A 12,866-nucleotide genomic window follows, 5' to 3' on the forward strand; every position below is an offset into this window, starting at 1 on the left:
GTAGCTCTACTTTACATCGTGTCATTGATTTATTTTCCAATAACAGCACATCACACATTTTATTCCTTAATTATTGATTTTACCCACTATCCTGAGCCTATGATGTTACTGGTTCCTGGTTTCAGCATCATTTCGGTGCCAAAAAAATCCAGTTTTATCTAGGCATTTTTTTGGTGAAAATATATTCCAGAACAAGAACTGGAATCTTGCTGGCTTAAAAGAGCTATCAGTGGTACCTTTAGTCCTCAGGATTGTTTTCTACTTATATAATCTCAGAAAATAAAGTACATTACTGTACCTTTCAAAGTACAGTGGCTTGTCACTGGGGCAGTATTCTGTATACTTATTTGTAACCTTTATATCTAGCTTGAGAACATATACGTACCTTTTTGGCCCTAAAATGGTACACATACTTACAGTGGTGCTTGAAAGTTTGTGAACCCTTTAGAATTTTCTATATTTCTGCATAAATATTACCTAAAACATCATCAAATTTTCACACAAGTCCTAAAAGTAGATAAAGAGAACCCAGTTAAACGAATGAGACAAAAATATTTTACTTAGTCATTTATTTATTGAGGGAAATGATCCAATATTACATATCTGTGAGTGGCAAAAGTATATGAACCTTTGCTTTCAGTATCTGGTGTGACCCCCTTGTGCAGCAATAACTGCAACTAAACGTTTCCGGTAACTGTTGATCAGTCCTGCACACCGGCTTGGAGGAATTTTAGCCCATTCTTCCATACAGAACAGCTTCAACTCTGGGATGTTGGTGGGTTTCCTCACATGAACTGCTCACTTCAGGTCCTTCCACAACATTTTGATTGGATTAAGGTCAGGACTTTGACTTGGCCTTTCCAAAACATTAAATTTATTCTTCTTTAACCATTCTTTGGTAGAACGACTTGTGTGCTTGGGGTCATTGTCTTGCTGCATGAACCACCTTCTCTTGAGATTCAGTTCATGGACAGATGTCCTGACATTTTCCTTTAGAATTCGCTGGTACAATTCAGAATTCATTGTTCCATCAATGATGGCAAGTCGTCCTGGCCCAGATGCAGCAAAACAGGCCCAAATCATGATACTACCACTACCATGTTTCACAGATGGGATAAGGTTGTTATGCTGGAATGCAGTGTTTTTCTTTCTTCAAACATAACACTTCTCATTTAAACCAAAAAGTTCTATTTTGATCTCATATGTCCACAAAACATTTTTCCAGTAGCCTTCTGGCTTGTCCACGCGATCTTTAGCAAACTGCAGACGAGCAGCAATGTTCTTTTTGGAGAGCAGTGGCTTTCTCCTTGCAACCCTGCCATGCACACCATTGTTGTTCAGTGTTCTCCTGATGGTGGACTCATGAACATTAACATTCGCCAATGTGAGAGAGGCCTTCAGTTGCTTAGAAGTTACCCTGGGGTACTTTGTGACCTCGCCGGCTATTACATGCCTTGCTCTTGGAGTGATCTTGTTGGTCAACCACTCCTGGGGAAAGTAACAATAGTCTTGAATTTCCTCCATTTGTACACAATCTGTCTGACTGTGGATTGGTGGAGTCCAAATTCTTTAGAGATGGTTTTGTAACCTTTTCCAGCCTGATGAGCATCAATAACGCTTTTTCTGAGGTCCTCAGAAATCTCCTTTGTTTGTGCCATGATACACTTCCACAAACATGTGTTGTGAAGATCAGACTTTGATAGATCCTTATTCTTTAAATAAATCAGGGTGCCCACTCACACCTGATTGTCATCCCATTGACTGAAAACACCTGACTCTAATTTCACCTTCAAATTAACTACTAATCCTAGAGGTTCACATACTTTTGCCACTCACATATATGTAATATTGGATCATTTACCCCAATAAATAAATGACCAAGTATAATATTTTTGTCTCATTTGTTTAACTGGGTTCTCTTTATCTACTTTTAGGACTTGTGTGAAAATCTGATATTGTTTTAGGTCATATTTATGCAGAAATATAGAAAATTCTAAAGGGTTCACAAACTTTCAAGCACCACTGTACCTTGAGGTCCGATAAAGAGCCCTAGTAGTCTACATTAGTGTAGACTGTACCTTGGGGGACAGAAATGGACTCCTACTGTACCCCTATTTCTGACAGTGCACAGTGATGTGATAGGTCACATCATCTCATCTTCTGTTTTGTTCTGTCCCAACAGGTTCTTCCTGATGTATCTAATTAATAAAGACGAAACAGAACACACTGGTCAGGTTGGTGTCACAGTGCATAGGTCTTCTTATTTTGTTCTACTCTCTCCTTTCTTATTTCCTTCATCCTCATTTTCTGCCCCTGTAGGAATCCTATGTTTGGAAAATGTACCAGGAGCGATGCTGGGACTTCTTCCCAGCTGGTGACTGTTTCAGAAAGCAATACGAAGATCAGCTTGGCTAGTTTTCCTTTGCCGGTGCACTAGTGCGTGTTGGTGTATGTGCTTAGAAATACAGATGGAGAGAAGATGTAATTGTTCCAGTGTTGCTATTTGAGAACAAACTTGAGCACACATTTACACCCCAAGCCTTTTATTTACTCACATTATTGTCAGAATAAGAGAAAGACGAATATGCAATGTGTTTGTATTTATGTTTGTGTGTGTGTGAGAGAGAGAGAGAGAGAGAGAGAACGAACAACAGACCGAGAGAAGAAAGACGAAGTCCTGATGGTAATCAAAGTTTATATTATTGTGGTGAAATATGAAGGGTTATAATATCAGACCAAAAAAAAAAGAACGCTCGAGCCTGCCATGTCTCAGTCTTGTCTGTATGTTTTTATGGATCTTAAAACATTACAGTGCCTAATACTGAATGAACTACAATAATGGCAGTTATAGTGATACTGCTTTATAGGATGTCAGTATTGATCTTTTATTTTTAAATTAGATTGCATAGATTGTTTGAAAGACTATTTCAGACTGAGTTTTAGTGTATGAAATGTTTTTGTCTGTTATGTATATTATAGCTGAGGTTTCATGTGTATTTACCAGTCAAAAGTTTGTACACCCCTACTCATTCATAGTTGTTTTTTTCTTCTATATTTTGTATTTTTTACATTGTAGAACAATTCTAAAGACATCAAAACTATGAAATGATATATGGAATTAAGTGATAAACACGAAAGTGTTTAAAAAATATGTTTGATATTTTAGATTCTTCAATGTATCCAGCGTTTCCCTTGGTGATGCTTTGCACACTTTTGGCATTATCTTAACCAGCTTCGTGAGATCGTCACCTTGAATGCGTTTCAATTAACAGGTGCCTTGTCAAAAGTTAATTATTCTATTGGCATTCACTGGATATGAGCAATCGTGTGCTCTGATTGGCTACTGTACTACTAGGTTATCATCTCGTATACCATGAGGAGAGAAAAACAAAATGGCGGAGCGTGTTGCTGAACCAACCAAGGATGAAATATAAATTCTACTCAAAAACAAAATGCCAAAAAAATTTAAAAAAGCAACAAAATATGGAATGAAAGTATTTGATAGTAAGAATATATCTTTTTTTATTTTTCAAGAATTATTATTATTATCGCATTTTTCACAAATTGCTACTGTCATTTCACCGGTTTGTTAACATTCTAAGTGGAAATGGTTTTGTCGGATGTTTTGTATAAAGTTTTTATTTATCAAATTTGCAAAAATTTAAAATAAAAATGCTCTGTTTCTTGAAATCCAGTGAATGTGGATAGAATAAAACAGTTATTCCACTCAATCTCATCGTAGATGGCTTATATCCAACTTGGCTATCAGCTCATGTACGACTTGATTTTGTGGAATAATTGTTAAATAGTGGATGAGTTTCTTGCCCTCTTCATGTGTTTGAGACCAAACAGTAAATAGTCAATAATAAAAATACAGTAAATAGCCCTATTCCATCCACAACTGTAGTAATCCATATTATGTCAAGAACCGCTCAACTAAGTAAATAGTTTTGTAAATAAAAACAAAGGTAGTTAGAAGAATAGAAGGTGTCCAAACTTTTGACTGGTACTGTACATACTAGAGCAACAGAATCAGAGCCATATCACTGCTAAAGTCATGCTCGACGCAATATAAAGTGTTACCATGTGATCCTTTGAGAGGAACCTAACCAAAGGCCTTTTCTCACTATTTATTTCTTGAGACAATTTTATATCGCCTACGAAACTAACCCAAACTTTGTATGAATGTTAAGTGAACTGTTGTGCACTGCAAAGTCTTAGGATGAGATTCTTTGTGTTTCTGTGCCATGGTCTCTCAGAGTTTTTGCAACTCTGCTGTACAATACTATCTTTACAGGAGATGAAAAATTTCTGTGTATTTAACTTGCATAGAAACACTTTTAACAAACAAGGAGCAATGAACACTACCTTGAGAAAGGAATTACGCTGCATCACCCGAGTGGAGGTTTTCTATTTGGATGTATAGAATACAATCACAGTTCCCATCCTGTCATGTACCTCTTTGACAAGAAGAACTTTACATACTGTAGATTTAACTTATTTTAACAAAAATATATAGATGTACAAATATATATATTTTTTGTTGGAGCATTTGGATATCATGGATGTTCTCCATCTTTCTGTTTGAAATAAACATGTATTGAGTACTTTTTGATCATTAAAAAAAGTACTAATAAGAAAGATAGGAATGGAAAAAAGAATGCAATATGCATCCAGTTTAAAAAACGGATATGATTTGTGATTTTGCTAGCAGACTTCCGGTATTACTTTTAAGTCAATATATATTTTTTTCCACATTAGCCAAATAAATAATATTAGATCTCTATTATTTGTGTTTCAAATGTAAGCCACAGAAAACACAGAGCTACACATGCATACAAACACACTTACTTTCCAAGTCTGCGGGAAGTGTGAGAGAGTGTGTCCAGTATGTGAAGGATAGAGGTTGCTTTTCTTTAAATCTCACTGTGTTTCAATAAAATGATATTTTAGGAGCACTTCTGATTCGCTGTATTATTATTATTAATTTGCGCTAGCAGCGCTGGTGCAAATTGTTACTCTCACTCAGGATCTTTCTACTTTATTATCTCATTCTCTCTAGCCGCTTTATCCTTCTACAGGGTCGCAGGCAAGCTGGAGCCTATCCCAGCTGACTACGGGCAAAAGGCGGGGTACACCCTGGACAAGTCGCCAGGTCATCACAGGGCTGACACAGACACAGACAACCATTCACACTCACATTCACACCTACGGTCAATTTAGAGTCACCAGTTAACCTAACCTGCATGTCTTTGGACTGTGGGGGAAACCGGAGCACCCGGAGGAAACCCACGCGGACACGGGGAGAACATGCAAACTCCACACAGAAAGGCCCTCGCCGGCCACGGGGCTTGAACCCGGACCTTCTTGCTGTGAGGCGACAGTGCTAACCACTACACCACTGTGCCGCCTACTTTATTATTATTTATTATTATTATCCAAACTTTTTTAGGACGCTATTTCTCCCTAAGGTTTCAGCCAATCGTCAATAAATTTCACATGAAGAATACCTCTGTACTGAATTGCGCCACTATCACTTTTGGTGGTGATCTGGATCACTGGTCCGGAATGATTGATAAAAAATAGGATTTTTGTCAATCACTTATATCTCTTGTCAATTTTCATGATTTTTTTCTATTTATTTATTTATTTATTTATTTGTTTGTTTAGGGTGGCAAGGCACAACTTTTCCTCGCTAAGCATCATTCTCCATCTCTTACTGTTCCAGATCTATAGGGTATGATGACCAGACATCCCGGTTTGTAATAGCGAACGCAAATTACTCTGACTTTAGTCACAGTCTCTATCTAGTTGTTTATTATTATTATTATTATTATTATTATTATTATCTCATCTCATTATCTCTAGCCGCTTTATCCTTCTACAGGGTCGCAGGCAAGCTGGATCCTATCCCAGCTGACTACGGGCGAAAGGCGGGGTACACCCTGGACAAGTCGCCAGGTCATCACAGGGCTGACACATAGACACAGACAACCATTCACACTCACATTCACACCTACGGTCAATTTAGAGTCACCAGTTAACCTAACCTGCATGTCTTTGGACTGTGGGGGAAACCGGAGCACCCGGAGGAAACCCACGCGGACACGGGGAGAACATGAAAAATCCGCACAGAAAGGCCCTCGCCGGCCACGGGGCTCAAACCCAGGACCTTCTTGCTGTGAGGCGAGAGTGCTAACCACTACACCACCGTGCCACCCAATTATTATTATTATTATTATTATTATTATGTATTGTTACACAGCTATAAGTTGGTAGCTGGAACTGGAATGCTTTTCAGTTAACAGGTGCTTTGTCAAAATTTAATTATTCAATTGACATTCACTGGATATGAGCAATCATGCACTCTGATTAGTGACTGTACTACTAGGATATCTCATATACCATGAGGAGAGAAAAACAAAATGGCGGGAGCGTGTTGCTGAACCAACTGAGGACGAAATATAAACTCTACTTGAAAACAAAACCCCCAAAAATACAAAAAAGCAACAAAATATGGAATGAAAGTATTTGTAATATTTATAATAATAATAATAATTATTATTATTATCTCATCTCATTATCTCTAGCTGCTTTATCCTGTTCTACAGGGTTGCAGGGAAGCTGGAGCCTATCCCAGCTGACTACGGGCGAAAGGCGGGGTACACCCTGGACAAGTCGCCAGGTCATCACAGGGCCGACACATAGACACAGACAACCATTCACACTCACATTCACACCTACGGTCAATTTAGAGTCACCAGTTAACCTAACCTGCATGTCTTTGGACTGTGGGGGAAACCGGAGCACCCGGAGGAAACCCACGCGGACACGGGGAGAACATGCAAACTCCACACAGAAAGGCCCTCGCCGGCCACAGGGCTCGAACCCAGGACCTTCTTGCTGTGAGGTGACAGTGCTAACCACTACACCACCATGCCGCCCTATTATTATTATTATTGTTTATATTTTTTATGATAATTTTTCAGTAATTCGTGGCGTTCAGCACCTGCGTTAATTGAGGAATTAAAAATATTAAACACATCCGGAGAAAGAACTGAGTCAGGGCAATTAAATTAATCATTAAATAATATTGTGCAACATCAGAAAAAGGTCATCAGTTAAAAGGCCGTTCATTTTTTATAAGCTTTCTCAGTAGACTCTCTGGCATTTGGGGGTCATAAATTTAGTAGTCTGGAGAGGGTGAGTTTGTTTATAGCTGATGTTTCCTGTGTAAACATATTAAAGGGTATAAATACAGTTATATGGTGCAGCTAGCTAGCCATGGCCAAACCGACGATCATTCTCCATGTAATAGGTGATGTACAGTACATTTTACACCGTCATGTAATCCGCTTTGTTGTAGCTATACCAGGGGTGTTTCTCACTATTGGAAAGACCAGGGACTAAATCATGTTTTCCTGAGGCTTGCATTTTTAAGGGAGCTTGGCACTGATAAGTTGGACAGGTTATATCTAACTTTACAAGAAATATTCTCACCTACACACATTCAAAGGTTATGACATATTTATTCGTGATTTTTGCGCTGCTCTTTATCAACACCCTGTCAGGTTGCGTGCACTTACAGATGTATGTGCAGGGGAGAGCGGGGAACGCAGACTGGCAGGCAAATCGAAAAAGCTAGACGAAATCGAAGTCAAGGGACAAGCAGGGGTCGATCAATTGGCAGACAGAGTAATAAAGGCCAGACTAAAGAGTAACAAGAACGAAATAATAACGAAGGTCGAAAACATGATAATGCAGGCAGAATAACAAGGCTTGGTATGAGAGGTAAGACACTGAACAATACTTCGCATTGAGTGAGTGTAGGAGAGGTGTTTATATAGCATAGGCTGATTAACCAGGAAATTAATGACAGGTGTAATTAATAGACAGGCAATAGAGGGAGCTGTGGTTCTTGGATGTTTAGTTCAGATCGGCCATGTTTGTAGTCTGACTGGAAGTGACGCGCTCTGTCGCATTACTGATGCACTCATAATGTCTCAGGAATCTGACGCATGTGTCAACTGACTAAATGTCAACTGACTAAATGTCAATTTATCATCAGTTTAATAAAAATATATCATTTCTCACTCACATGTCTCTCGTTTAGGACACAAAGCCACAAATTACAAGCTACATTATTATATTACAACATTCAAAATCCCAGATGACATTCCATCTCACAAGACTATGATCATATAAATATGTCTTCCAAGTTTCTCTCTCTCTCTATCACACACACACACACACACACACACACACACACACACACACACACACACACACCATTTTCTCCAGTGCATCCAGGCTCAGTTGACTGCAGCAGCTCATTTATAGTATCTGGACAACACAAATTTATCTAATCTCATCTCATTATCTCTAGCCGCTTTATCCTGTTCTACAGGGTCGCAGGCAAGCTGGAGCCTATCCCAGCTGACTACGGGCGAAAGGCGGGGTACACCCTGGACAAGTCGCCAGGTCATCACAGGGCTGACACATATGGCCCTTTTCCACTACCCTTTTTCAGCTCACTTCAGCTCGCTTCAGCTCACTTCAGCCCGACACGGCTCGCGTTTCGACTACCAAAAACCAGCACGACTCAGCTCGCTTCAGCCCTGCTTAGCCCCTAAAACTCGCACCGTTTTGGAGTGGGGCTGAAGCGAGCCAAGCCGTGCCGAGTGAGGCTAGGGGCGTGAGGAGACACTCCCCTGTGCACTGATTGGTGAGGAGTGTCCTCACATGCCCACACACGCCCCGCGAGCACGCTGGGATCTGTAAACACCGCAAACCCGGAAGGAGAATAATTACGAATTACGAGAATTTCTGAAGCCTTATGCGCCTCGCCTCATCTATACGCTCTTGCCAGTATCTGTCCGCGTTGTCGGTGACAACAAGCCACAGCACCAAGACCAGCCACACTAATGACTCCATGTCCTCCATGTTTATTGTTTACTATTCGGGTCGTGAGACTACCGCTTAAAAGATCACTGATGTCACTGTTTGCGCTGCTTAACGACATCACCTGACATCCACCCACTTTCGCTAACTCCACCCAATGTGTCCACCCACTTCCAGCCAGCAGGGTTCAGCGCGGTTGTAGTCGAAATGCAACTCCAACAGCCCCGCTCAGCCCGACTCAGCACGGCACGGCTCAGCCCGACTCAGCCGCGTTTGTAGTGGAAAAGCGGCAATAGACACAGACAACCATTCACACTCACATTCACACCTACGGTCAATTTAGAGTCACCAGTTAACCTAACCTGCATGTCTTTGGACTGTGGGGGAAACCGGAGCACCCGGAGGAAACCCACACGGACACGTGGAGAACATGCAAACTCCACACAGAAAGGCCCTCGCTGGCCACGGGGCTCGAACCCAGAGCTTCTTGCTGTGAGGCAACAGCGCTAACCACTACACCACCGTGCCGCCCCCACATTAATATTGTGTATCAAAACAACAAAAAAAATTTTATCCCTAACTGTGACTAATATGCCAAAGGCTGGCTATGGTATGGTAGGCTGGCTGGTTCTGTGTCAGCTACATGTACCTATCAAAAGGGCAAATAACATGAGAGAGGGTTAACACTAGCTAGTTCATCGCTCAGCAAGCAAGCCCCGCTATCAACAGAGCAATGAACATAACGTGTCACTTCCTTCTCTGGGTGTGGTCTTGCCAAATGACGATTGAAGTTCGAGGTTGTCCCCGTCGTCTCCTTGATAGTTCTTCTGTATATGCAACTCATAGCAGTGCATTTTTTTTCCACTGCACGAGAAGTCTGGCTAAGCAAAGCGGACAATCCTAGGGGCTTCTCTCCAGGCATTTTAGCCCCATTAATGTTAGTTTGTTCCTGAACATGATGTATGAACAGGTGATTGTGCATTCTCTTGCATGGAATTAGTATAAAAATTAATGTAGATATAAATATTTTATGCCAAATTATTATGACATGTTACAAAAAATAAAGAAAAAATCAGAGTCCTTGTCTCCAATTTATGAGTCTGAATGCAGTTAATGCATAAGTCCGAGTCCGAATCATCAGTGCTCAAGTCCAAGTCAAGTCACGAGTCCTTAAAATTAGGGCATGAGTCAGCCTCAAGGCTGGCATGAAGACACTCAAAATTGGGACAAACGGATCAAACCCCTGTTATGTGCAGTACGAGAGGTCCCACAAGCCTCCACTGGGTTCTCCTCATTTGAATTACTGCATGGATGAAAATCTCATCACATCCTGGACATCATCAGGTAAAATTAATAGTTAAAACAAAATCCAATGCATTCTTGACCTACAGGCAAAACTCCACACACTCAGTCACATAATCCAGGAAAATTTGTAGCAGGCACAGGAACATCAGTCCTGGCTGTATAACAGGGGTGAAAGGCTACAGGGTTCATACTGGGAGATAAAGTGCTTATTTTATTACCCACATTGAACTCGAAATTACTTGCCAAGTGGCAAGGGCCCTTTAACCCTTTGGTGACTGACCCCTTGAAAATGGTTCCTCCAGGAACGATGACGTTTCAGTTGTCAAGACAACGGAAAAACTAAAATACAAGAGCATTTTGTTTTGTGCACAAGAGCATTGTGACGTATCTTTCTGTTTTTGTATTTTAGTTTTTCCGTTGTCTTGACAACTGAAAAGTCATAATTCCTGGAGGAACCATTTTCAAGGGGTCAGTCACCAAAGGGTTAAGGTCACAAGGTGAGTTGGAGACGTCGACTATGAGGTGAAATGAACAGATAGAGGTAGGGCGTGGCAGATATACCACTTTAATCTGCTCAAATTATGAAACAAAGGGATCCCTAGGTGCTCATGACAGATCAGGCTATTCATCTGGAATAGTCTTCTACTCACGGTTTTATCTGTGTATACGTTTGCACAGACAAGGAAAGCTAAGATGTATGAGAGAAAGATGTTTTGTTGCTCTGAATGAGTAGGTGTGTCCAAACTTTTGACTGGTACTGTATATTAAAAATATGTCAGGTATCGATTACTTTTGGGGCAGCACGGTGGTGTAGTGGTTAGCACTGTCGCCTCACAGCAAGAAGGTCCAGGTTCAAGCCCCATGGCTGGCGAGGGCCTTTCTGTGCGGAGTTTGCATGTTCTCCCCGTGTCCGCGTGGGTTTCCTCCGGGTGCCCCGGTTTCCCCCACAGTCCAAAGACATGCAGGTTAGGTTAACTGGTGACTCTAAATTGACCGTAGGTGTGAATGTGAGTGTGAATGGTTGTCTGTGTCTATGTGTCAGCCCTGTGATGACCTGGAGACTTGTCCAGGGTGTACCCCGCCTTTCGCCCGTAGTCAGCTGGGATAGGCTCCAGCTTGCCTGCGACCCTGTAGAACAGGATAAAGCGGCTAGAGATAATGAGATGAGATGATTACTTTTGAAATTTCAGAACTTAATACATTGCAAAAGTTTGAGGTGGCCACACTTAGCAGCACATCAATAATTGACAATTATTGGCCCAAGGTGGAGTGAATAAGAATCAAGATGAAGTTGAGGTTATTATTCACTGATATTCACTGAGGCAGATCATTGTTTTAGTATAAATACATGGGTGATTAGCTTAAAAATATATAAAATGTATTTAAAAAGTCCATCCATCCATTATCTGTAGCTGCTTATCCTGTTCTACAGGGTCGCAGGCAAGCTGGAGCCTATCCCAGCTGACTATGGGCGAGAGGCGGGGTACACCCTGGACAAGTCACTAGGTTACCGCAGGGCTGACACAGAGACAAACAACCATTCACATTCACACCTACGGTCAATTTAGAGCCACCAATTAACCTAACCTGCATGTCTTTGGACTGTGGGGGAAACCAGAGCACCCGGAGGAAACCCACATAGACACAAGGAGAACATACAAACTCCACACAGAAAGGCCCCTTTTGGCCACTGGGCTTGAACCCAGGACCTTCTTGCTGTGAGGCGACAGTGCTAATCACTACACCACCATGCTGCCATATTTAAAAAGTCATTTATTTCAAACTTCAAAAGCAGCATGCAAATGTAATAACAGCATTCATAGACTTGTGCCATCTATGCTGACTCACGTAAAATACTTTGTTTTGAAATGAATAAAATAAATCACAATTCAACCTTACCTTTGAATAGTTTTAGACCAAACTTCGTAACATATTTAGTGCTTTTCGGAACAGCATTTTCTTTCAGCATTTGTAATTCTTCCTCACTTATTGTGACAAAGCGCTTGGCAGCCATTTTGCCGAGTCACTCGAGATGATTATCACGAAATAGTGTGAATTTCTCGACCAGTCAGCGCACGCGATTTTCTATAATCACCTGCGTGTGTATACTAAGTTGCTATATTGTTTTTCTTGCTGTCATTTATATAATTTAGCCTAGTGTGTGTAGCAAATTCTCTCTGCCATGTTCAAATCCTACCCACTTTTTTTTTTTTCATAAGAATTGAGTAATTCTAAACCTGTCCTGTTTAGCCAGGTTACACGGTTTCCACTTTCGTACTATGCATTAATGAGCTGACACATTGTCAGGCATGTCCATGTTTACTTAAGGAGTATACGCACCTTTCAGGAGGTGGGCTACAGCAAAGACAAAACTGAATAATAATAATAATAATAATAATAATAAATGATAACTGAGTCATTCAGTGATCGTAATTTCCTCTAACCTTTTGAATCACACTTGTTTTATGTACCATACAGAAATGGACATGTAACCCAAACAGCTATATGACGCAAGAGGTGATAACGCTTTAATGTCACAGTCACACCCTTGCAAAACAGGTGCGCATACTTTTACCAAATTGGCTAGTTGCCCTAGATGCTTGTCTTTTGTTGGTCTGTCAAGTTTACGATGCTGATAACAGTGTTAATGCAAACAAGGC

General features: G+C 40.8%; 1 protein-coding gene across 1 annotated transcript in view; it reads left to right on the top strand.

Annotated features, from left to right (window-relative positions):
- LOC132887638 (ryanodine receptor 1-like) overlaps nt 1–2,860 on the top strand; it is a 239,010-nt gene extending 236,150 nt beyond the window's left edge. The window contains exons 104-105 of the mRNA XM_060923104.1: nt 2,183–2,234; nt 2,320–2,860. Coding sequence (XP_060779087.1) covers nt 2,183–2,234; nt 2,320–2,415 — 148 coding nt within the window. The 3' untranslated portion in view covers nt 2,416–2,860. The remainder of the gene's footprint in view (nt 1–2,182; nt 2,235–2,319) is intronic.
- Nucleotides 2,861–12,866: the final 10,006 nt, after the last annotated feature.

This window comes from Neoarius graeffei, chromosome 6 (assembly GCF_027579695.1).
Source record: "Neoarius graeffei isolate fNeoGra1 chromosome 6, fNeoGra1.pri, whole genome shotgun sequence".
Classification (NCBI taxonomy): Eukaryota; Metazoa; Chordata; class Actinopteri; order Siluriformes; family Ariidae; genus Neoarius; species Neoarius graeffei.